Source organism: Dryobates pubescens, chromosome 9 (assembly GCF_014839835.1).
Source record: "Dryobates pubescens isolate bDryPub1 chromosome 9, bDryPub1.pri, whole genome shotgun sequence".
Classification (NCBI taxonomy): Eukaryota; Metazoa; Chordata; class Aves; order Piciformes; family Picidae; genus Dryobates; species Dryobates pubescens.
In genome coordinates, this window is record NC_071620.1 from 17,072,927 (window position 1) to 17,098,790 (window position 25,864).

A 25,864-nucleotide genomic window follows, 5' to 3' on the forward strand; every position below is an offset into this window, starting at 1 on the left:
ACTGCTTTGGATGCAGCCTAGGACATGGTTGGCTTCTGGGCCATGAGTGCACATTGATGGCTCATGCCCACCTAGTGTCTCATCCATCAGTGCCCCCATGTAGATCATGCATCTCCTTAAACATTTCCCATGGCACATGTTTGGGGCAGCCTTGTAAGTTCTGTGTGCAGGGTGGTTTTTCCATTCTCAGTCCCTGAGATCCTCCTGTGAGACATTTTAAGTTTAATTGTACCCTTTCTGATCCAACATTATGCTGGTAGCACTGGGAAGAAAAATAATGGAGGAGCAGGGTTAGAAAGCACTCCTTAGCTCTCACTGCCAGCCCTGCCCTGGAGTCTATTCAGAAACATCCATCCCTGGGTTCAGTAACATCACAGTCCACCAAGCAGTGGGACCCTGCTACTCCACCTATGAAGCAGCACTGCATTGCTTGTACCATGACCCTGCTGGGTTTGCTTCTGTCTAAAATGATGGTGTCACTGGAACTGCCTAGAGGTACTCCACCCTTAGACAGGGTACAGGAGGTTCATGGTCTCCATGGTGCATGGTCAAGCTGCCTTCCTATCAGAAGTGGCTTGAGTGTAGATACCATTGATTCTTTGGAGCACAAGAACATTCTCATTGCATCGGATGGGATTGGCCTCATTTTATGGAAAGTAGATGCAGATTTAAGCTTCTTATCGAGTTGCTAGGGTGCTGTCCATCAAGTGATGTTTGGAAATGGAAATGGAAATTTTCAGAAGCTATGCCAGTTTTGACATGCCGCTTTAATATTTTTCTGGCTGCAATAGGCCAAGACATAGAAATCTTATGTTGTCATCACACGGAGCTGTGAAGCGTTCCTGTTTTGCCTTTCTTCCATCCTCCCCCCCCCCTCCCCCCCTCTCTCTTGCACTCTGTCATATGGAAACCAGATCAAGATTATGAAATTATTGCCCACAAACTTCTCTTTTGTGGTGGGAACTGACAAGTCAGTGATGGCTGGGTGCTGTTGGTACTAGCTGTTCGTGCTGTACGCATTTGTATGTATCAGGACGTGCCGAACTTGGCGCGCTCCTCGGTTGGCACAGAGGCTGGTGAAACGTCAGATTTTTAATTGTGATAAAGTTCATGAAAAGGAAAAAAAAAACAACACCCAACCACACACACACAAAAACACCAACAAAAAAACAAACCCATGGCAGATGTTTCCTTTTGTCAGAGCCGAACTGAGTCATTAAAATGTGATATGATGTACTAGGAGCGAGTCAGCGTAAACACCATCCCTGTGAACATGTCAAAAGACTGACTGAAGAACAGAGACCATTCATGGTGATGTTATAAACCATGTGGTCTGAATGCCAGATTACCAAGCTTTCCTCTTGAAATGCGGAGCATGAATCTTATGAATTTTGATTGCCTTGATGCAAAATGAAAAGACAACATATTCTGCTTTTGTAAAAATAGCCTGGTAGCTTCTGCAATGTGGTTGTCATTTTGCCGGCAGTTTACTCAGAGGTCTGCTTCTCACAGGCAGCAGTGAGGTATCTGATTCCCATTGAGCACTAAGCTCACTTGACAAATTCCCTCTTTTCTAGAGGATGTATTTTTGGGAAGTCTTACTCCTTTGCCAATCTGCAGGAAGAGCAGAAACGCTGCTGCTTGCTGAGGAATGCCTGTGATGATGCGTTAAAACTGGCTCCCAGTTTTGGTTATGGAAAAACTGAAGGAAACATCTGATGACCGACATTCCTTGTGGACTTTCTCTCTGCTCTCCACCTCATCTCCTCCATGAGGATTATTGTCTACACACTCACTTAGGCCACTAGTCAGAAAAGAAGTGCATTAGAAACTTCCTGATGCCTCCCCACAAGCCAAGCACATTTTATCTGCAGTTATTTTTGTTCTTGCTGGCCTAAGAAGCCATGACTAGATTCTGATTTTTATTCCCAGTGTTGTCAGTTCTCAGCTGTTGGAATTGGGGAATTTGACAAATATCTTCCTTTTGATGTAAGGGTTAAAGCAGCACTGGAAAGATGTGATCAAAGTGTATCCCAAAGTGTTCCTTTATGCTGCTTTTCTGCATCTGATTTCAGAGAGCTTAATAATGAACTTCCAGTACCTGAAGGGGACCTGCAAGAATGATGGAGGGCTACTGTTTACAAAGGCCTGTAGTGATAGGATGAGGGACAATGGTTTCAAACTAGAGAAGGGCAGATTTAGATTGGATGCCAGGGACAAGTTCTGTACTATGAGGGTAGTGAAATACTGGAACAGGTTGCCTGGGGAGGTGGTTGAGGCCCCATCCTTGGACTTATTCATGGTGAGGCTCAACAGGGCTCTGGGCAGCCTGTTCTAGTTGAGTATGCCTCTGCTTACTGCAGAGGGGGTTGGACTAGATGACTTTTGGAGGTCCCTTCCAACCCAGACCATTCTACAATTTTATAATTCGATGATTTTATGATTCTATGACTTTAACAGTTTTGGAATGCTGGGGATTGGGAATAAAATGTTCTTGTTTTATCATAAAATGGGTGATAAGCTGTGGCAAATCCAAATCATTGTGCATGTCAAAAAATCTCACCTCTTTTGGAGGCGCACTGCAAGTGAGGTGAATGTGTTTTGCAGACCAGTTTACATACTCTTGACCTTTTCCCCTCTTCTGTCAGTTACATTTACTGGGGGAAATGCCTGGGTTTGTGTGCATAAACATATGCAAATTATATACAGACAATGTATTTTATCTTAAGTGGTGCTGCAGAAGCCAGAGTGAAATTAGTAGAAGAGCCGTATGGGATTCAGTGGTAACGGTTGTCAATGGCAAAGCATCTCCAGTTTTCACACCTTTCACACCAGAAATCCAGCCTGCTTTTTTAAATCAGTGCCAAGTTTTTACACCTCTCTTGCACCATCAGAACCATCCTGAAACCTCATTAAAAGCTGCACCACTGTGTTCTGAGGCAGATGTGAAATTTAGTGAGTCACTGCATTGCCATCAAGGTAAAGGCAGTCTACAATTCTTAAGAAAGAAGCCACCCATTTGCACAGATCTTAGTAAATCATTAGTGCTAGAAGCAATCCATTATTGTGAGGAGAGGGAATTTAACAATGCAAATAAAACAAAATACTGTGGCAGAGCAATTTTATGCTTGATTGTAGTGTTTAATGGCATGTTCTCATAAAGAGATCTTCCCATCCTTCAGACCTATAGTGCCTGTGACTCACTTGGTTTCCAGTGGTTTGCACATCCCCCCCATTTTATTCCTCAAGTTGTTTTTTCCAGAGCAATTTCTGTAACCGTGCTGCAGCATGGAGTTATCCAGGGTTAATTTCCCTTATGATTACACATCCAGACAGCAGGTATATAAACGCTGCAAAACAAAGGATAAGAAAACTGTAGCATAAAAGGAAACAAAGAAAATTCCTCTCTTTTGCTTGTAGATCCATTCTTCTCTTCAGTATCAATGTATTTCCCTCACTGTTAAATGTAAATAGTAGCTTATACTGGCATTGCAGTTCTTTAAAAGCTTTCTGTCATCACTGACCTCGAGTTTTGCATGATTTTGAATCCCATTCTCCCCCATAGCTCTCTGGATACTTTTCCCATCTTCCTCTCTTTAGCATTTTAACTTCAGATACTAGGCAGCACCATCAGTGAGGCAGACCTCTGCATCACTAAACCAGGTGATCAATGTCAGAAATAAAATACAGCTCCTCACAGTCTACTTGTATTTTTAGTACTTTATTGTAATCCTGGTTCTGCTTTCCCCTCTTACCGCCATTCTGTGTCCTGCCCTTAGCTTTCTTTTTTAGACCAGCTGTTTTTTCTTGTGATGTTGAAAGGCTTCTGCACCATCCAGCTTTTTGAAGTCTTTCCCTACACCTTAGTCAGAAAGTACTAAAATACCTTGATAGTCTGTTAATCTGCAGTCAAGTGTCCATTGTTTTTTTTTTCCTTGGCTGCCAGGGAGTTCATTGGCAATTGAGATTTATGGAGTGAATAATCCACCTGGCAGGAGACTCTCTAACTCCAAGGAGTGTTTTTTAGTGGAAGAATGAATGTTCTTTTTGTGTGTGTGTGTGTTTGTGTGTGTGTGTGCGTGTGTAAAATGCTGCTAATAGCTTACTTAGCAACCTGTATTTCTACACCAGGGCTTTCAGTTTTGTGTTGGAGGTGGATTGTTGCCTATGCAGAGATTCTAGCACCCATGCTAATTCTGTCTCTCATTTAACTTTCATCTGTTCCTGTGGTAGGATGATGTATGCTGTGATCTCTCAGCTTTTTAATGTGGGCCTTAGTGCATCTCTAGCTCCTGTTTGAATGGGCTAAAAAAAAATATTAATAATGAGGGATGATTCTTCCCTGTACTTGCTGGGAATTGCCTGGAAACCACGGGGAGCTTAGGCAGGGTAGTCATGCTGCAGCCACTGAGACTCCACAGAGTCCAGTACCAGGTACAAATTGCAATTACTGCTGGGAGAATAACAGAATCAAAACCATACATTGTGATCCTCTCTTACCCTCTGCCTTACTTAAAGGGCTTGGTTTTACCACCACTCATTAGAATTGAGCTCAGAATAAGCCAAAAGCTGTGGAATATGATCAGAAATGAAGGATGGAAGGGGGTGCAGTATTTTCAGAGCAGCTGATGTTGTTCACAAGCTTTTAATAGAACTAAATGGAGGATTCAATTAGTCAGTGATTAAAATGAGGGGAGGCCACTGTGTAGCAGCCTTCAGCATAATGGGTACCTGCATGAAGTGCTAGTTCTCAGCCTCTCAGTTGCTTCATCCCTTTAGGGGCATTTTCATGGTCTGAATAGTCTGAGCTGATGGTCATCCTCAGATTTACAGCTGCCTTTCCCTGCTCGGAGTTTCTTATTCCTTATGCATCAGCAGTAGGAAATTCTGTGCCTGTTTTTCAGCAGTGGCAGGGGGAGCATCGATGTTACCAGCAGCGTAATCTCCAGGGTAAACAGGGCCAGCACATTATGCTCACTGTACCATTTAACCCTGCTTCAGGAGATGGCTCCAAATTGCCTGCGTCGAGCTGGCGCGTAAGGACTGACAGAGCTGCAGTGGGGATAATTCATGAGTAGATTTTCTTGCTCACCAGTGTGAACACAGCTTGGGCTAGTCAGGTCTGAAACGGTGATTACTTCTGAAACAGTGTGGTGTAATTCAGTGTCCCAGACTGAACCCTCCTTCCAGTGTCAGAAAACAAACTGCCACACAGCACGGACAGTGCATGGACCGTGCAGGATCGTAGAATCGTAGAATGATAGAAAGGTCTGGGTTGGAAGGGACCTCCAAAGGTCATCTAGTCCAACACCCTCTGCAGTCAGCAGGGGCATCCTCAACTAGATCTGGCTACTCAGACCTCTGTGAATCCTCACCTTGAGTACCTCCAAGGATGGGGCCCCAACCACCTCCCCAGACAACTTGTTCATGTTCCACCACCCTCATGGTAAAGAACCTGTTCCTAACGTCAGCAGAAGAGGACTGCAAAGGGTAATTTTAAAAATAAAAGAGAAATCAATTTCACAGCTCGTCTTTGGGGAGCAGGTCTTCTGAGGAGCAGCTGAAGGAATTGGGATTGTTTAGTTTGGGGAAAAAAAGGCTGAGGGGAGATCTTGCTGCCTATAAACTACCTGAAAGGAGGCTGGAGCAAGGTGGATGTTGCTCCCTTCTCCCTAGTAGCAAGTGATAGGACAAGAGGAAATGGATGCAAGTTGAACAAGGAGGGGTTTAAGTTGGATATTAGAATAAACAACTTCACTGAAAGGGTTCTGAAACATTTGAATTGGTTGGATGGTCACATTCAGAGGGTAGTGGTCAGTTGGTTGATGTCCAGATGGAGATAGGTGATAAATGCTGTCCCTCAGGGGTCCATACTGGAACCAGTGCTGCTTAATATCTTCATCAATGATATGGTGCAATCAAGTGCACCCTCAGCAAGTTTGCAGATGACACTAGGTTGAGTGATACAGTTGACACAGCTGAGGGATGGGATGCCATTCAGAGAGTCCTGGACAAGGTTGAGAAGTAGGCCTCATGAAGTTCAACAAGGCCATGTGCAAGGTTCTGCACTTCAGTCATAGTTATCCCCAGTATCAGTATAGGCTGGGGGATGAAGGGATTGAGTGCTGCCCTGTGGAGAAGGACTACAAGTTTGATGGATGAAAAGCTGGATGTGAGCTGAGCCCAGAGGCAACCATATCCTGAGCTGCATCCAAAGCAGCATGGGCAGCAGGTTAAGGGAAGGGATTCTGCTCCTCATCTCTGCTCTGCTGAGGCCTCACCTGAAGTGCTTAGCCCATCGCTGAATCCTTCAGCACATGAGAGAGCAAAGGAGGCCACAAAAATTATCAGAGATCTAGAACCCCTCTGCAGTGAGGACAGGATGAGAGAATTAGGATTGTTCAGACAGGAGAAGAGAAGGCTCTGGAGAGACTTTATTGTAGCCTTTCAGTATTTAGAAGGGCCTATAAGAAAGATGGGGACAGACATTTTAGCAGGGCCTGTTGTGATGGGACAAACAGTGATGGTTTTAGACTAAAAGAGAAGAGATTTAGACTAGAGAGAGGAAGAAATCTTTTATGCTTAAGGTGTGAGACACTGGCCCAGGTTGCAGGTTGAATGGAGCTCTGAGCAACCTGATCTAGTTGAACATGTCCCTGCTTGATGCAGAGGGGTTGGACTAGATGGTCATTAAATGTCCTTTCCAATCCAAAACATCCTACAATTCAATTCTATAATCCAAAACAGTCTCCAATTCAATGAAGTTCTGAAAGGTCATAGAGCTGCTGTGTGGGCTGTCCAGCCTGGCTGGCTCTAGGGCTAAAGCAGGGCTCCCCTGTGACAAGCATGTGTCACTGCAACATGCCTTGACTGTCAAGTGTTGTCCTGGTGCCACCAGGCACATAAGGACACATGGCCTTGCCTGAACTGTTAATGTTTGTAGCTGGTTTTGTGGGCTGAGATTACGTGTGTGGCTCCAAGCTGTATCACAGCACAGAGAAGGAGAATCACATCAACACTCACCCCACCCTGTCCAGGTTCCCCAAGTGAGGGATCCCAAGGGGCTAACTGCAGGCAGGTGGAAATACCCCCATATTTTCCAGTTTCAGAGCTGTGGTTTTTCACTTCCTCTTCAGGATAAGAGCTGGCCAGGAGCCTGCCCACAGCCAGTGATGTCTTTAGAGAAGCAGAGAGAAAAAAAGTCGTGAGTAGCAGAAGTGTGCAACTCATACTGAGACAGCAGCATCTATCCAGTTTGGGTCACCAAAGCATGACCGTGTTTTCTTACACTTCAGAGATGAACAGCTTTACTATTATTCAAACAAACAAACAAACAAAAGATCTCATTTTGTTCTTGCAGGTTCCAGAATGAGTTTGTTGTTTTCCCAGTCAAGTCTGAGGGGACAGATCAGTAAACATGTCCTATGTCATCTAAATGTTACTAAGTTTAACTGGCCCTTGGCTTTGTCGTTAATATGCTAGACTTGGAACAGCTTGTAGAGGAGCAGTACTTCTTCACTTGGAGGGTGCTGGAGCACTGGACCAGGCTGCCCAGAGAGGTTATGAAGCCTCCATTTCTGGAGTCATTCAGAACCCACCTGGATATTTCAGTCCTGAGTGATTTACTCAAGGTGGCCCTACTCCAGCAGTGGGGCTGGTCTAGATGATCTTCACAGGTCTTTTCCAACCCCTACCATTCTGTGAATCTGTGATTCTGACTTGATATGCGAAAGCCTGCTTAGGGGGCTTCAGCCTTGTCACCAGAGCAGCTGTCCTGTTCAGAGGCCATGGTAGAATCTGCTTCTGGGAGGGAAATTTTGAAGGAAGCCAATCCTCCATCCATCTTGAACAGAGCAGCTTTCATGGGCTATCTGGTACTTGTTGCACAATTTCCAGCTTCTAAAGGTTTTGATGCATGTGAAAAACTTGATGATAAATTCTTAATAAATAGGTGATGAGCCAAATATTGTTCCGAGGGTGTTCTTGAGGATGCTTACCAGGTGTGCTGCTTATGGACACAGCTTTCTGTACCCATTTTGTGCACAGACTTATACAATAACGGTAAACAAATGTTGGGTAGACAAGTAGTAGTCAAGAGAGGGAATAAAGTGTGTAATGTATCGTTCCCTCTGTGCACTGAATCTCTACTCTTCCCAGTGCAATTGTTTGACGCTATAGGTTGATGCCCTTCAAGAGCTGAAGACTCTGAACACCCAGGCTTCAGTTGTAGGAGACCAAAGAAAAAGAACAGCACTAATACGAGTATATTTATTTTATTTTATTTTCTGCTTATAGTCTTTTAGACTATGCTTACCTGAAACCACCTTCTTATTTGAAACATGTTGGGAATGATGTTTATGGGTCAATCCTTGGCTCAGAAACCTTGTTGTAGTCAGTCCTTGACAACAGAGAATTTGGAACAGCAAGAAAATCAGCCTCAGCAGCAACTCTGTACACGCCAAGCAGATCATGCCCACAAAACAGCCATGTATTATGTCACAAGAAAGAATAGTTAAAGCATGTTATGTTCTCAATTTTTCACTTTCTACGTGGTTTTAAGTGTGATTTGACAAAATGTATGGAGGATCTAAACATTTTGAAGGTTTTAGTTGGGAGAAATTTGAAAGAAAAAACACCATTACGTCAAAGGATTAATAGGACTCAATACCTTTCCTTAGCAAAAACAGAGCATCAAGAAATCAGTACATTAGGATGAGTAAAAATGGATTATTGTGTTATGTTCAATTTTACATTGGGCAGAACCATGAATATTCAGGATGTCATCTCTGACCCAGCAAAGGAGCCTTTTCATTCTTGCTCTTTGCCTGCAAGTATTTTCCTTATCTGTGGAGATGGAGCCTGGCCAGCTCTACCCTTATGGATTAAAGGAGGATCTTGCTGATATTAAACACTTCTATGTTTTTTTACTATCTTAGAAAAAGGCAAAGGGCTAACATTCATACTTTTGAAGCAGATTGTAAAAGATGGTGCTGAAGATTGGGTTAATTGTTCTCAAAGCAGTCTAGGGGTGATAAGATTATAGTTTTGAAGCTGCTCCACATCTGTACTAAATTATTCCCCTCTCCTGGTACTGGTGCTGTAGTCAGTTAATGCCCTGCTCGCACAGAAGCACTCCATCAATGTATAATTTAAACTCATTCTGCTCTTCTAGGAACTCTCAAAGGATATTTATTTACAGTCCACAAGCGCTGTCCCCAGCCTGACTGCACTGTTTGGATTGGGGCCTTAGACTTTGCTGTACTGAGATAAACATCAACAACAGCTTAATAAATCCAGACAGAGGGGATAGCCTGTAACCAAATGAGAGGGCTCTGCTGTGTGCACTGGAGAAATATCTATCAGGATGTGTCTCCCTAATATTTTAAGCCCTATGACTCAGTTCCAAGTGCTAGCTTGATGGGTGACCACAAGCAGGCTCACTCCTCTCAGTTTCCTTCCCCTCCTGGCATTTATTCCTTGACCTTTTGAGTCAAGGGTTTGGTGGTTGTTTTTTGTTGTTGTTGTTTGGTTCGTTGGTTGGTTGGTTTGGTTTGGTTTTGGTTTTGGTTTTTTGAGACTGGTCCTTGAGGTTTGCAGATCTGAAAGGTGGGGAGCAGTGGGTTTATCTCCACGGTCAGCACCAGAGTGTATCCTGGGGGCTTGGACCGTTGTGGCCATGCTGTAAGGGGGCAGCAGTGCTGGTGTTGGGCTGTCCTGAGCCAGCTGGCCTGCTGGTAGCAGGATGTGGAGCCTCACCAGAGCTGCAGCTCAGCTCCTCTGCCTCCATGAGCAGTGTGGACCAGAGGTTGAACTCTCTTTTCATGCTCCTTTAGACAGGCATCTGTGTCTTACTCTGCGATATGGGGATGCACTTTTGCTTAGCCAGTAGTTGTTACTCAATGACACCACTCTCTTCCCCACCAGAAGGGGAGTTGGGGAAATGGAAGAGGCTTATGGGTTGAAATGGAAATAGATTCCATACCATAAAAGTCACGGTCCCTATAAATAAGCAAAGTTTGCTGGGGATGGTCCCTTCTCCTCAATGTTTGCCATCCCTGGAGGGAGTATGATGTTTATGGTATGGAACACTTCCATTGACCAGCTTGGATCAGCTGCCCTGGCTTTGTCTTTGCCTGGCTTTAGGACCTGGCAAACTCATAACTAGTAGATACTTTGATCACTATGGAGACTCACGTGCCATGGCTGCCCACGAGCAAAACCAAAGTGTCTCATCAACTTTGCTCTCACCCAGTCAGGTGCTGCAGCCTTAAAAATACCGCTTTCCTGAACAGAAAACTCATTCTGTGATTCTAACCCAGTGAAACTAGGACAGTATTCTGCCATAATCCAGAGAAGTAACCATGAATGGCAGGAGGGCTTGGCCATGCAGATGAAGCAGGTATTGGAGGGACTTCCCAGAAGCTAAGGGACATGGTGGTAATAGGGCTTCCTGGTGTGGCAAGACTCCTGTGGGCCTGTGCTCCTCCTGTGAGAAGCAGCAGTGCAGACAACCTTCAAGTCCCTGCCGATGGCCTCCGTTGTGGTTCTCTGGCTGTGAACACAGGTCAGGGTTGGGATGGGAACCAATCTGCCTGGAAAACTTCCAAGCCAGGACAGTTCAGTGGCAGGGCTGGGGCAAGCAGGGTGGCTGTGGAGAAGGTAGATGTGGCCGGAGCTGGGAGCTTTGCCACAGAAACGCTGGAACACTGCAGAAATAAACCAAACCCCAAACCCACATGGTGACTGGAGCCCACGTCTCCAAATACCTGGTGTTTGCCTTTCCCCTCACCCTCTATTTTTAACTTGTGCATGTGGATTGCTTGAGGTTCTGGGCCTTATTTCTTCTGGTGGTTATAATTTTGCTGTGTTGCACCAAGATGCATCTTCCTCCTAACTCTCCCTAAAACAGAATCTCTGCGTGGTGGGGTTTGAAGGGATCTCTTGAGATCATCTAGTCCAACCCCCTGCTGAAGCAAGGTCCCCCAGAGCAAGATGCCTGGAATTGCAATGTGCAGGCAGGTTTGGAATATCTACAGGGAAGGAGACTCCACAGACTCTCGGGGCAGCTTGCTCCAGTGCTCTGGCACTTTCACAGCAACGTTCAGGTGGAACCTCCTGGCTTTCAGTTTGTGCCCGTTGCCCCTTGTCCTGTCACTGTTCAGCGCTCCGGGTCGGACGCTAGGAGCGAGATTTCCTTCCCAGAGCCTGGCAGCGGAGTCTAGCCGATTAAGTAACCGGGGAAGGTGTTTGACTGGCATCCCTCCAGCAGCAACACGACTCCCGACTGTGGCTGACGGCGGCTCCCTGTGGGCGGGGAGCGTGACGGCGGGGCGGGGCCGGCGGCAGGCGGCGCAGGCGCGGCGGGGCCGGGGCAGGCGGAAGAGCCGGGGCGCCCCGAACGCCCGCCGGGCCGGGCCGGGCTTAAAGAGCGGCGGGGCGGCGGCGGCGCGGGTAAGATACGCACCTTCCTTCCTCCCTCCCGTCCTCCCGCCCGGCCGGGCCCCGCGGCGGGGCTTGGGGAGGAGTGGGGCGTCGCGGGCCTTTGTCTTCCCTTTTTTTGTGTGTGTGTGCTCCTGCCGGTTAATATTTTTTTACATTATTTTTTGAGGGTGTTTTTTATTCGTTTTGTTCCGGCGCCGTGAGGAACCCTCCTGTGTCCGTCCGGGCGTGCGCGCACACGCGAGGCTGGGTGCACCGAGAGGGGTGGTGGGGCGAGAGCCGCCGGTGCGGGCCCTGCCTGGCCGCCTCTCAGCGGCAGCTGGTGGTCCGAGCGCCTGTGCTGGTCCTGCCCGGAGCGGTCCCCAGTGGTCGGTAGCTGCGGTCCGAGCGCCTGTGCTGGTCCTGCCCGAAGCGGTCTCCAGTGGCCAGTAGCTGCGGTCCGAGCGCTGGCGTTAGCCCTGCCCGGAGCGGTCCTCTGTGGCCGATAGCTGTGGTCCGAGCGCTCCACGGCGGTCCCTGGTAGTCGCTAGCTGCGGTGTGAGCGCTGGGGCTGAGGAGAGGACGGACAGACAGACAGACAGGACTGACTTGTCAGTTAGCCGGTCCCCGTGTAGGGCTGAGCGCGCAGCCCGAGGATCGGCGTCTCCACACCGGATGGAGCCTGGGGCTGCCGGTGATGCGGTGCCCGCTGGGGAGGCTGGCGGAGCGGCTTGACCCCCCCGTCTGCCGGAGGCGAGCATGTCCAGGGAGCAGCTCAACAGGACAGTGGCGAAGGATGCGCGGTTAAAAGACCTGTTGTTGGAAAGAGGTACCCGTCTGTCCGTCCGTGTGTATGCTGCGGGCTCGGTCACCGGAGCTGAGCCCAGCTTAGAGCCCACCCGAGCCATGGGGTGCAGGAGGGGCTTTCCTGTCCCCGGAGAGTCCATTTGTGAAACAGGATTTGGGCGATGGACCTGGTAGTTTTGCTTATGTGGTTGTTGATAGGGTTGTAAATGGTTTCTCTTTTTCCATACTTTCCTGTGAGGGTGTTTCCGTTCAGTATATAGTTGCTTCTTCCGTGTTGGGCATTTACCATAAAATATATTAGCCTGATATTTTCTCTGTGAAGAAACAGGGATGGATGACTACAACAGAGAGATTTGGCAGGGTAAAAATGTATTGTTTCTCTTCCTGATGCTCCCTCCAGTCTCTTTTCCAGTTGATTTATAGGAAGAGTGAGCAGGAGGAGATACTTGTCTTGAGGGTTCGGTTACCTGGAGTGTGTTCAGTCACCAGAAGCTGCTCAAACTGCATTGAGCAGTGCCAGTAAATAGAAACTATAACTCTTGTCTTTTTGCTTTTTCCTGTTAATAACCTAATGAGTAGCTGGAGGGCCAGTCAAGAGGAAGAAGAGATTTAAAATTCCATTTCCCCTTTCCTTTCCCTCCACTTCCCAGCAAGGAAATCCTTTTGAACATCATCATTAGGGTATTTTGTTGGTTTTGGTGGTGTTAATGTAAAACTGAACTTGGCAAATCCAGCGTGCTCCCGCTGATGTGCCTCGGGTTTCATGTTCCTTATTGTGTGGCTGTGTTTTAGTCAAACCAACGATCCCCCACAGGGAAATACTCACAGACCAAACCATTTTTCTAATGGAGAGGTGCTGCCCCCCTCTACTGAAACACTGGGGCCTTGATAAATTTAGAAGACACTGCCCTTGGCAGATAGAAAAGTAACGTGTCATTCCAGTGATCTCTGCATTCTAGGAAAGCCTAAATCAACATTACTTGTTTTGCATGTTGCCCTTTAGCAAGCCTCTCAGTTTCCGGTCTAAACTGGACCACCCCCACCCCTCTAAAAAAAGTGTTTTGGGTAAAGAAACCTTTCAGTAGTTATAGAATGTGGGGTGCAGCCATTGTCAGCAGTGTCAGGTCTGCTTCTGAGCCATGAAAAAGTGACTTTTTACCCAATGTCATTTGGGTGGGTTTGGTTTTGAATCTGTTCTCTGCTTCCTGCTTTTTGATCTTTTGGTGCTGACGCTGTTAGCTTCCAGTGACTCAAGCGGTGGGGGGGGAAGTAAGAGATTGCTGCATTGGACAAAGTGTTGAGAGCAAAGCACTGACTAATCAATGTTGGTAATCTTAATGATAAATGGATGGTAATTAATAGCAAAAATAAATTTAAGTGGTAGATGTATTGTTGCCCTTAGCCTTGGATAGGTTTAGTTCCTCCTATAAAGACAATGGCAGAATCTTGGCATTTCAAGGTTTTTTGGGGGAGTGCCCAACTTGTGACAAAACAGCTGGCAGTGGCTTCCACTGGACACCATTGCACCTGCAGCTCCTGTAGTGTAAGAATTTGCTCACAAGAGATCTTAGAATAATGAAAGAGCCTTGGGTTTCCTGTAGTTCCACTCCAGGTTGTTTGGACTTTGTGTGTGAAGAGCGTTTTTCTGGCTCAGCTTCATAGTTGTGTTTGTGTAAGTGAACTCCTGTTACACAGAAGGCTGAGAATGGCTAGAAATGAAAGAGACAGAGGAGCAGGAATATTTTTTTTCCTCTGGTGTTTGCTTTTATTTTGTTTTTATTCTGTTACATTTCCTCATGGTCTTTTTAAACCAGAAATGTAATTTCAGTTCTCCAAAACTGTTTTGGTGCCCAAAACTAGTGCTGTTTTTGGAAAGTGCTGAAACTGAGAGCAGCTCACATAGCTCTACTGCTTTCTACCAGCCTAGCAACCAAAGACCTCCTCCCATTAACTGGAGTTGTCTTTCGAGATGAGAGCATCCCCTGTGAGGAATGCAGTTTCCATAGAAATATCAGCAACTGTGTGACTCCAAAGGGCAATTTCTCCCCTTAGGTTGCTCATCCTTGCTGCTCCAGTATAGCTGAAAGGGTACAAGAGTGACTCATTTCTAAATATACTTCATATTTGTGGTATAGGCAGGACTTTGGATAAGATGATGGGCTCTGATGGGGTTCATTGTAACTGTATCTCTTGCAACAGCCGAGGCCTCAGTTTCATTTTTAACCATGGTGGAACATATCTGGTACTCTAAACCAAGGTATCTTTAAAAATTTTTACCTGAATGGGAATGTCCCAGAAAAGTTCATTTTACTGTGGTTGGAGAGAAGCTAGTCATTGCAGAAGCAATTGTGTTTAGATTCAATAGGAAAAAAGTTGGCTTTGCACTTGATCTAGGAAGCTTTTGTGCTATTTAGCTGATAAAACCTAATAATTCAGGATAATTTACTAGACGGTGTCCTGATTCCTCTCTCCATGGCCTCTGCTTTGTATCTTATGGAGCCCTCTGGACTCTTGACATTGCAGATGTGTAGTAAAATAGGGTGGGATTTCTTTCTGTGCTGGGTTCCCCCCCAAATGAAATGTTTGTGATTGTCCAAAAGATTTCTGTGGTGTTTTTTTGTTGAAGAATTTATTACCTGTAAAGGCTGAAAGAGAAAGATCACTGAGAAGTTTCTTACCTTTGTCCTGCATCCACTTACACCAATTGATTTGCGCTGCAAAAAAGTGAATAATTTTACGGTTTTTAGAACAAAATTTGCTTTCAAGTGGACAGCAGCAACCATCTTACTGGAAATGTTCTACAGTCTTTTAGAACAAAATTAACTTTGTGAAGCAGACAGCAGCAAACATCTTACTGGAGGTGTTTTACAGTCTTGGGCATATACTGAGTGTTTATGAGGTTGTTGCTTTGATGGATACCATTCTGTGTGTGATTAATGTATTTTCCTCTTTTCCTCCCCCTGTTTGTTTTAGCTGAACTGGAGTTTGTTCAAATCATCATTATCATTGTGGTTATAACTGTTATGGTGGTAGTGATCATCTGCTTGCTGAACCATTACAAACTCTCGACACGCTCCTTTATCAACCGACAGAGCCAAAGCAGAAGACAGGAGGAAACTTTGCAGACAGTGAGTATGAGCCTGGTGCACCAAACTCTTCCTTCTTGTGTTGTTGTATGGGTCTGCAGCAAAGCCTCCTGAGTAATACATGCAGCTACTGGAAAAACTTGTGATGTCACCTTTAGTGCTCTCTAGAGTCAGGTCTTTTGCTAGGGTTATATTTGTTAGTAGAAGAAATCAGAACTTAAATGTAAGATATGCTATCTTTGGTTATTTTTAGACCCTGCTTATGTTTTATGTAGCTTATTTTAATTTTGTGTTTGGAGGTTCAGGTCCCGTTTGCTGCTGCTGTAATTTGAAGGGAGGTAAAGGGAAAATTAATGGAGATCACCTGGGGTATGAAGATTTGGAATGCATATTATTGTGACTTCCCATATGTTTACTAATATCCTGGATTTTCTCACTATTCCTGTTTTCTGAAGCTGCAGTAACTGTTTGCTGAATCCAAAACACTGGTCCAGTAATGGCCCAGGGAAATGTAATGTTTGCTTCACTGGAACAGCAAGAAATTATTAGGAAAATTCTCTCTCCAAGGAACTGGAGTGGTTAATGATGTGTTGTTACAGAGCCAAAGGCCTAAGAACAGCTCCCAGTTTAGAATTGTAAAGGCTGTGCCTACTCAGTGCCCAGCAGTAAATGGAAATGGGCACTTAACCTGTCTTGTGAGCCTGGAGTGTGCTGGGTGGGATGCACTTCTTCCTTGTGAGGCTTAACCACAGGGTGTCCCTGACCATAGGTCAACCCCTACAAACATGCAGGGTATCCTCAGCTTGATGCCCTTGGCCTCTTTGCTGGCCAAAATGGCCAAGAGGCCATTTGTAAGGCCAGCCTTTTGATAGGCTGAATTCCTGGCAACGGCATTGGGTTCACAACTTTGCTTCATTTTACTGTCAACTAAATTGTCTGGTTGTAACCAGAAAGCACAGTCTCCACAAATGGTTTATGCCAGTCAAAAGTCCACAGTCTTTCCTTTCTTTCCATCCTGATCCTATGCCTCTTTTTCCTCTGTGCTCCATAGGGAGCTGCCAAGGTTGTGTTGAGAGGCCTCAGGGGAAGCTGATCTGACTGAACACTAATTGCTTGTTTTTTTCACAGTTAGATTTTAACCATATCAGCAAAGTGTCCAAGCAGGGGAGAAGGAGGCAGGGATACTGCAGTGCAGCCTGGCAGTTGGCAGCCCCTTCTTGAAAACCATCTGTAAAATGTGGCAAATAACAGGGTCCCTGAAGCTTTTGCTGATCACATCACCTGCACCTTTTTGCTGGGGTGAATAGCTCCTATGTTGGAGGCTGGGGCTGGGGGGGAAAGGGGCTGCCTCCTCAAGTGGAGGTCACCTCATTCCCTAGTGCTTTGGTAGTGCAGGAATATTTAGTGCTAATTTGGTTACAGATAAATCTGCAGCTTGTCAAACCTTAACCTTGTGGACTTCAGGGCTGGAAAAAAATTGGCTAGATTAATTTGAGTGATGCTTTGAAATGGATGCTGTAATTCAAGAACCACACTTTTGTCCAAAAAAAGGTTAGGCATAATTGCTAGAAGTACCTAAAATGAAATAATTTAAGAAGGAGGAAATGCGTTTTCATCTTCACAAATCACCCAAAGTTTCACTAAGCTGTCAAATGCACTAAGTAAGCCATTATTCCTTTATATGTTCATTAGTGTTGTCTGTTATTAGAGCAAGTGGTGCCTTCTCTCTTGGACGCAAGGGGAGAAACACCACCTTGTGAAGAAGAACGTGCAGTTTGGCAGTGGGGACTTGAGAGTAATTTTTTAGTATCCAGAACCGCTGTTAAATAACTTCTAAACCACTGACTCGGTTTCAGTTTGGTGGCACCCTTGTAAGTAATGATACTGGTGGCCAAGTGAGCACTTCAGGGAATTGATGATTGGCTGGCAAGAGCTGGTTACTAATTCTGCTGAAACTCTCTGGTGTAGGTTTGTCATCATTATTACTCATCTGCATTTCTGGCAAGATGAAGCTGTTCTAAGACAACCATATTTGTGGAGAAGGGGGTTTTGGTCAGATGTCACATATGTCTGAATGTCCCTCTATCTCAAATGTTAGAAGGAAATTCTGATAGGAGCTGGTTGTGCGCTGCTTGCAGCACCAGCCCTGAAAGCTGTGGACAATGAGAACAGACCAGTCATTTCCAGTCTCGCATCAGAGCAAATGCTTCAGCTTCCTGACTCACACAGAGGGAGGTGCACAAGGTCAATAACCTGAGCAGTAAGACACAAGTTAGATTACACAGTTTTAAAACATTTTTTTTTTCCCAGCCAGCCAGGCCTTGTTCTGTGTGCAAATGCTATCGATAAACGGACTCTCCTCCAAGGGAATGTTGTGGTTTCTTGTTTTAATGGTATAGAGACTCTGAAAACAGATTTAAATGTTTAATAACTACTAGTGTCTGATAAAAATACCATTCTGACTAAAGCCTTCTGTTGGTGGAGAAACAGTGAAAGGAAGTAGAGGAAGTTCAGCAGTGTATCTTAAAAGAAAATGGTAAAGCAAATGAATTGACTGTTGGCTACTTCCTGTAGTGAACTGTGATGTTACCACCTCAGTTACAGGAGGGGGATTGAGGTGTATTAAGAGGCAGAATCGTACCTTTCCTATTCAGATGAGCCTTTTTTGTGTGTGTCCTTTTGTTACCTTCAATTTTCCTTCTCTTCAAGCTTGTCCTATTTCTAGATAATCATATCTTCCAGCAGCTGAGCCGTGGCTGAATTGCAGAGATTTCTAGCCCAATAAAGACCGACTATCAGACAGATGATCTCTCTTATTCTGGTTCTTTTAGAAAGCATAATGGAAATGAGCAGATAAATTACCTACTGCCTTTATTGCCAGCTTCACACTTGTGAAATTTGGGGATGTAGGCCTCTAAAATAATTAAATAGCTGGTTTTGGGTTTCTTGAAAGGCCTGGAATTTGAAATTCTTATTGTCTTCCATGTCCAGAAGTCAGAGTATTTAAAAGATGAAATGCCACTAATATCACAAGTGTTAGTAACACTCAAAGGGGCTGATCCCAGGAAAAGAGTTGCTGTTTGAGAACTACATGCTGAAAAGTAGTTATGTTCTGATCTGTAAATATGCTTTCCTGTGTGACCACCAGCTCATCTCTATCTCTGTGTTGTTTTTTAGCTCCTTTTCATTCCCTCTTGAGTCTCATCTTCTGGTCTTTCCCCTGGTCTTTTGGTTCCTTTGAGTGCTCAGGAGTACTGGATGCTTCTGCAGCAGTGCTGCTGAGGATGCTGCTCTCCTCTCCTAGCATGGCTATTAACACTTTGAAGCCTTGTTTTAACATTAGCAGAAATAGGAGTTTGGGATTTATAAGAGCCAGAATGATGCTGAGTGACAGCTGTGTGGGGATGAGCACCAACCTAAAGTGAGCATGCAGGGTACTGAATGGTGTCTGTACCACAGTGGATCAAATATTGAATGTTTCCTCCTGCCTACTGATCCATCAGGAATGTTTGGCTTCACAGCTTGGGAGCAAGTCAAATTTGCAGAGCACCTGAGGTGGATGTGAAGGATTGTAGGGTGTGGAATATACCAGGAGCATACTCAAGGCTGCTTCACTAGGATAACACAACCTCTTTTGTGGGAGTGACTGGTGCTGCTGGCAGTGCTGGGGGTTTTGGGGACAGGTCAATGTGTCAGCCTTGGAAAGGCACATATGTGCACAGGGTATGTGTGTCTGGTGTCCCAGGGGAGGTGTGTTGTGTTGCTAGTTGTGCCTTGGGAGGACTGAAGTATTGGGAGGGCAGTGATGCTGGTAACCAGAACCATCCTGCTAGAATGTAGGTAGCTGCAGCTGAGTGGCTGCCACAGCACTCTGCTGTTTGCTGGGATAAACCCAAGATAAATCTTCCCTTCTGATGATTAACTCTTAGTGTCATCACCAGTGACTTCCAGGGGGATGTTGAGGGAAAAGAGATTAAGTGACTTACAGGGAGGTACTTAATGAGCTTCTGATATTCCTAAATTGATTCCTTCTCTTCGTCCTGGTGACTTCTGTCTTTGCATCTTTTTTTCCCCTTACAAAGTGGATGATGGAGTGCTGAATGCTTGGACTGCCCCAGGCCCACTCCTGGCAGCAGAGTCCCTGCATCTATCACATAAGATGCTCAGCACGACCAGTGCCTGCCTCCCAGCAGCAAGGGCAGCATTGCTGCTAGGCCTAGTCAGCTTGCATTAGGACCTGCACTGGTAATGCCAGGCTCCAGGAGCACAGCTGTAAAAATGCTGCCCTCCTTCCTGGAACAGCTACTTCAGAATAAAAGGGGAATGTCAGGAGGGTGATGGAAAACACTCAGCAACGACAAGTGCAGGGATTTGTTGGTGATTTCAAATGTTAGTCTTGCCTCTTGGCCTTTAAAATTATTCCCCACTGATGTTGGCATTATTCCTTCTTGCCCTGCTGGCATCCCTGGTCTACTCATTCACAGAATCAACCAGGTTGGAAGAGACCTCAAAGATCAAGTCCAACCGATCATCCAACCCTAACTAATCAACTAGACCATGGCACTAAGTGCCTCATCCAGTCTTTTCTTAAACACCTACAGGGACGTGGACCCCACCACCTCCCTGGGCAGCCCATTCCAATGGGCAGTCATTCTTTCTGTGAAAAACTTTTAAGATCAAGCCTAAACTTCCCCTTGCACAGGTTGAGACTATTTCTCTTGTTCTGATGCTGGTTGCCTGGGAGAATAGACCACCCCCACCTGGCTTGTTTTCTTACTGGCATGTGCAAAAGAAAACCAATCCCAGTGGAAATAAGAAGTGTAGTCTATAGCTGGGAGAAAGTGTGAGTGCTCTAGACCACTCTGCTTTGCCAAACCTTTTTCCAGGCATCAGTTGGCAGGAACCAGACTTGTGCTGTCTGCTGCCTGGGTGAGGGACATTGGCCCTCCTGGCAGAGGCAAGCCCAAGTGCCCTGGCTGCTGCTCTTTGAAGTATACTACAATGAAGTCAGGACATCTTTGACAAGGGTAAGAACATCTAGGAAATCAGCAGGTAGCACTGGCTTTGGGTGGCTCCTGACTCAATGTGTCACCTTGAGCAACTTGCTTTATCTCCACTTAAAAGAGGAACAGTGTTAGTACTTGCTTCCTTCACTTCAGTAAGATGGAGATTAGTGCTAAGGTGCTGTGAAGTTGGGGAGACAAAAGCTTTAAAGCATTTAGTATTACAAATATTTGCTGTGAGTGTGGGGAGTCAGGTGGACTACAAGTGAGAAGTTTGGTGTTCTCCATTATTATCTCTCTCTAGTACTTCTCCTTGGTACATGGCACTGTTCTGCTAGAGGCTGTCACCTTTCCTGGCCTTGGGGAAACACAGTTTTCAAAGGAGGGAGCAATCCTGCTGGAATACTTGTCATTCTGGAACAGGTTGCCCAGAGAGGTGGTTGAGGCCCCAAGCCTGGAGATATTCAGGGTGTGAGGCTCAACAGAGCTGTGGGTGACCTGATCTACTTGAGTATGTCCCTGCTCACTGCAGGGGGTTGGACTAGCTGAACTTTAGAGGTCCCTTCCAACTCCTGTGATTCTAAGATTCTGCTGGGGACAAAGTGACAGTTTCGGTGTGCTTGTGTTGGGCAGGTGAAATGAGATCTTCAGAGCTGCCTGTCTCTCCCAGGAAGAAGCGGGGAGGAAAGAGTCCCTGTGCGGTCTCGGAGCATTTGAAGCCACGGCTTTAATAAGCTGTAGGGTGCCACTGCCACCTAGGGCCGCCATCAGAAAATGCACTTTTGCACTTGCAAAGAAGCTCCGTGTGTGTGCCTGGGTATGCACATAGCAAAGAACATCATCACAGAATATATCTGGTTGGAAGAGGCCTTCAAGATCATCTGGTCCAACCCTTGACCTAGTGCTTGAAGGGTCAACACTAAACTATGTCCCTAAGTGCCAAGTCTACATGCTGCTTAAACGCCTCCAGGGGTGGAGACTCTGCCATGGCCCTAGGCAGACCATTCCAATGTTTGAGAAACCTTTCAGTGAAGAAATATTTCCTAATATCCAGCCTGAACATCCCATGTCACAGCCTGAACCATTTCTTGTTGCTTGTCATCAAGAAGAGGCTGCCCCACTCCTTGCTCCTGCCTCCCTTCAGGTAGCTGTATCATCTGAGTTTAATCGAGAGGAGAAGAGCGGACATCTCTTGTGAAGCACTTCAGAAAGTGAAGAACTGACTTTATTTTTTTCTCAAACAACTTCAGGCAGAGTTCTAATTCTCAGAAACTTAAATTGCTTTACTGTAAGTCTCCTTAATCGGTAAAAACAAAAGTTTGGATTGTATGGAGTTGTCGTGGTTTACACCAGCTGGCAACTAAGCCCTGCACAGACACTTTCAGTGGGGTTGGGGAGGAAACAATAGAATGATCTGGGTTGGAAGGGACCTCCGAAGGTCATCTAGTCCAACCCCCTCTGCAGTAAGCAGGGGCATCCTCTACTAGATCTGGGAAGGGTAAGAGTGTGAGAACTTTTTCATTGAGATAAAGGCAGTTTAACACAGAAAGCAAAAGCCATGCAGACAAGCAGAGCAAGGAATTCATTTACCACTTCCCATTGGCAGACAGGTGCCAGCCACCTCCAGGAGAACAGGGTTTTGTCATATATAACAGTGACTTAGGAGACAAACACCATCATTACAAACACCCTTTCTTCCTCCTTCCTCCAGCTTTATATGTTGAGCATGACATTGTGGTATGTCTACAAATATCTGAAGGGTGGCTGTCAGGAGGATGGAGCCAGTCTGTTTTCAGTGATACCCAGTGATAGGATGAGGGGCAATGGACATAAACTCAAACTCAGGAAATTCCATCTCAACATGAGAGAAAACTTCCTTACTGTGAGGGTGACAGAGCCCTGAAAGAGGCTGCCCAGAGAGGTTGTGGAGTCTCATTCTCTGTAGATCTTCAAAACCCACCTGGACACATTCCTGTGTGACCTGCCTGAACTGGTCCTGCTTTTCAGTGGGGTAGGACTCAGTCTCTATCTCTGGAGGTTTCTTCCAACCCCTGGTATTCTGTGGTTCTATGAATATCCCTTTGTCTAGTTAGGGTGAGCTGTTGCTACTGTGTCCCCTTCCAACTTTTTTGTGTACCCTCAGCCTACTTGCTGATGGAGTGGGGTGAGGAGCAGAAAACGCTTTGAATCTCTGCAAACACTGCTTAGCAGTAAGGAGAATCTCTCTGTGATATCAACACTGTTTCCAGCATAAATCCCAAAGCATAGCCCAAATACCACCTACTGTAAAGAAAATTAACTCTATCCCAGCCCAAACCAGCATGTTTTTGCTTCATTATGGTTTGAAGATATTTTTTCTTATTGAACATCAATTTTTACATGTCATTTATCCTGAGTTAAAAATTCTGGTAAATTCCTGCTGCCTGTCAATGTGCTGATGCTCAGCAGGGGTAGTTGGATGTCACTGTGTGCTCCAGGAGCCACACTGTTTGAAAAAGTTCTCAAAGTCATCTTCCTAAACTGTTTCATTCTAGAGTCTGTAAACTTTTGTAGAATACAAATTAGATGAATTATCTTGGGCTTATCTTGATGTTTAGAACTCAACAACTAGTTAAATAATCCATCATTATCAGACAAGTAATCACCCAGTTAGATTTAATAAATGGTGCTGTTACTTCATAACCTAGTTGCCAGACTAATTTCTGTGAGTTATCGTGAAACCCAGGAGTGGCAAAGGTCAGCAAAAGACAGAACTAGATCCCTAAGAGTTTTCTTGCTTTGGTGTTATTTGTAGGAGCTAGGAATTACCCTGGAGAGTCATCCTTTTTCGGCAGTGAGGCTGGTGAGGGATTTGGAGGGTGTGTTGTGTGGGGAATGGCCAATGGAGCTGAGGTTGTTTAGGTTGTTGGAGAAGAGAAGGCTGAGGGGAGATCTTACTGCTCTCTAAAACTACCTGAAAGGAGGTTGGAGTGAGGCCAATGTTGGTCTCTTCTCCCTAGTATCTAGCAAAAGATGAGAGTAAATGGGCTTAAGTTGTGCCATGGGAAGTTTAGGTTGGATATTAGGAAAAATTTCTGTACTGAAAGAATGGTGAGGTGTGGGAACAGGCTGCCTAGGGAGGTGATGGGGGCACCATCCCTGGAGGTGTTCAAGAAGCCTCTAGATGTGGCACTTCAGGATGATCTTTAGTGGTCATGGTAGTTGGGTTATGGTTAGACTCGATCTTAAAGGTCTTTTCCAACATTAATGATTCTATGATTTTTCACTCCAAAACCTAACCATGTTAAAATGAGTACAGTACAGGGAATGAATGCATAAGCATGCTCTCCCTCTTCAATACTGAAGCTCATGCCTGAAGACCTTTAGTCTCTTTCTGAAAGAGCAACTTGAAGCTATTGAGAACCTGTAAGAAGCAGGTAAATGATATATTGCACACAGACACACAAAGAGTACATTGTATTTGCTGCAGCTTAGCCTTGATTGCCCATACCTACCTGTACAAATGTCTGGGCACTTGGTGCAAGGCGGCATCCAGCAGGACTGTCGATGCTGGATTGGTGAGGTGGGACATGCCTGTCTATGTAGTGCTGGGGCTGGAGGTTGTATCAGGCCTGGTGGATGATTAGTTGCCATGCTGTGCTGTATTGCCAGTGTCTGAGGTCATCTTTCTCACAGCATGAGAAGCAGGATGAGAAGTCACTGAGTGAAAAGAAGTTAACAGTATTTTTTTTTTTATCCTCAATCTACCTTGGTATTTAGAATAATAGAAACCATATAAGGGAGTATAAATACAAATGCTGTCAGTTCTTACTTGATGTTCACAGACCTGAGCACAGGGAAACATTTTAGATGTCAAATGAAGGTCTGTGATTAGAAGTACAAGGAAAGAGCAAGAAATCATAGACTGGTTTGGGTTGGAATGGACCTTTTATGGTCATCTAGTCCAACTCCCCTGCAGTGAGCACAGACAGCTTCAACTGGATCAGGTTGCTCAGAGCTCCATCCAGGGATGGGACATTTACCGTCTCAAGACAACTTGTGCTGGTGTCTCATCACTCTCTGTGTAGAATGTTTCTTCCTTTTATCCAGTCTAAATAAATCTCTCTTTTGGTTTAAAACCATCACTCCTTGTTCTGTCACAACAAGCCCTGCTAAAGCCTCCCCGTCTTTGTACAGGCCCCTTTAAGTACTGAAAGACTGCAATAAGGTCTCCCCACAGCCTTGTCTTCTCCAGGCTGAACAACCCTAACTCAGCCTTTTCCTTTGGTGTAAGTCACTGCAGACTGCTCATGACAGTCCCAGTTCTTCCATCTACATCTTGAGTAAGAAGGATAGTCATGGGGATACTTTCCTTCTGCAGCAGTGATGTTTTTCCTTTCTTCTCAACCTCATGCCATTACCTCAAGAACAGTAAGGTAGGGAAGCACCAGTCCTTGGGTTATGTCATACCTCCCCAGTGCAGAGGAAGCAGGATTTCCTTGGAATGAAGACTTGAGATAGGCTGATGTTAAATCTACTGTGGTGGATGCAGAGGTTTCAGGAGGGCAGAATGAATAACAAGACCCAAATTGGGAAGATGAGGCAGGCACCTGTTTGAATCTGTCTCTCTTGTTATAAGCAGGTGCTACCTTCGGTAGAGGAGATGGAATTTATTGATGGAAGCCAAAGTGCAGAAAACCACTCTAGCATCCCAGGGCAAGATTCAGCCAAGTGCTTCAGGGTGTTACACTTTCAATAATTTCTTAACTTTTCTCCTAGCCTTGGCATTTTAGCCAAGGGACACATATCTAAAGAAGTGGTTGCAGGCAGGCCAGAGCTACTGAGTTGTGCAGCTCCATCTTCAGGGCTGGCTCGGGATCTGCACAGCTCAGTAGCAAGCAAGAGCAGCTGGCTCAGAGGTACCTAATGGAGTGTATGTGCTTTGTGGCAGGATAAGGGTTTATCTGGGCTGTGATATTAAGCATCACTGATTTTCTTCTGCTATTGTATCCCTCAAATACTTATTTATGGTTCTATATTTATAAGCACTGGCATGTTGGCCATTGTCTCTTAATCTCTTTCTTTTCCTCTTCTTTATACATCTCTTCCCATATTGTCATAGTGCTCTTCTCAAAGTTTAGGATGCCTCTCTATGTGATTCTATGTGTCATTGCAGGTTGCTGTACAATAAGTTTGTATCAAGGATTCCTCTGTAGCTGAGTACAGGAAAACCAGCTGACTAGGTTTACCTGTCTTAGCAGAAGGGTTGGACTTGATGATTACCAGAGCTCCCTTCCAACCTCTACTATCTTGTGATTATCTTATCAACTCCTCACCTTCTCCTTTTAGGACCTGGCCATATCTAGTCTTATTTTAGTGGTGATGAGATAATCCTGTACTGTGTCTCTGGATGTACCATGTATACATGGCAAGGTTGGTGTGCACGTGGCGTGTGAGCTTGGTATTTTCCAAGCGTGGGCATGCTGAGCACATGCAACCCAGCCATCTGCTTGGGGAGTTCCTCTGGCTCCTGGGATAGAGATCTCACTGGGGGTTGTCTGCTGCCAAATC

General features: G+C 45.5%; 1 protein-coding gene across 4 annotated transcripts in view; it reads left to right on the forward strand.

Annotated features, from left to right (window-relative positions):
- LDLRAD4 (low density lipoprotein receptor class A domain containing 4) overlaps positions 1-25,864 on the forward strand; it is a 339,191-nt gene that overhangs the window by 309,032 nt on the left and 4,295 nt on the right. For 2 of the 4 annotated variants that reach the window (XM_054164423.1, XM_054164424.1), the window contains one exon: positions 15,199-15,353. In XM_054164423.1, the coding sequence (XP_054020398.1) occupies positions 15,199-15,353 (155 nt within the window). Of the gene's footprint in view, positions 1-11,344; positions 11,452-11,660; positions 12,248-15,198; positions 15,354-25,864 lie in introns of those variants that run through there. The other 2 variants (XM_054164426.1, XM_009909905.2) reach the window with 2 other exon arrangements.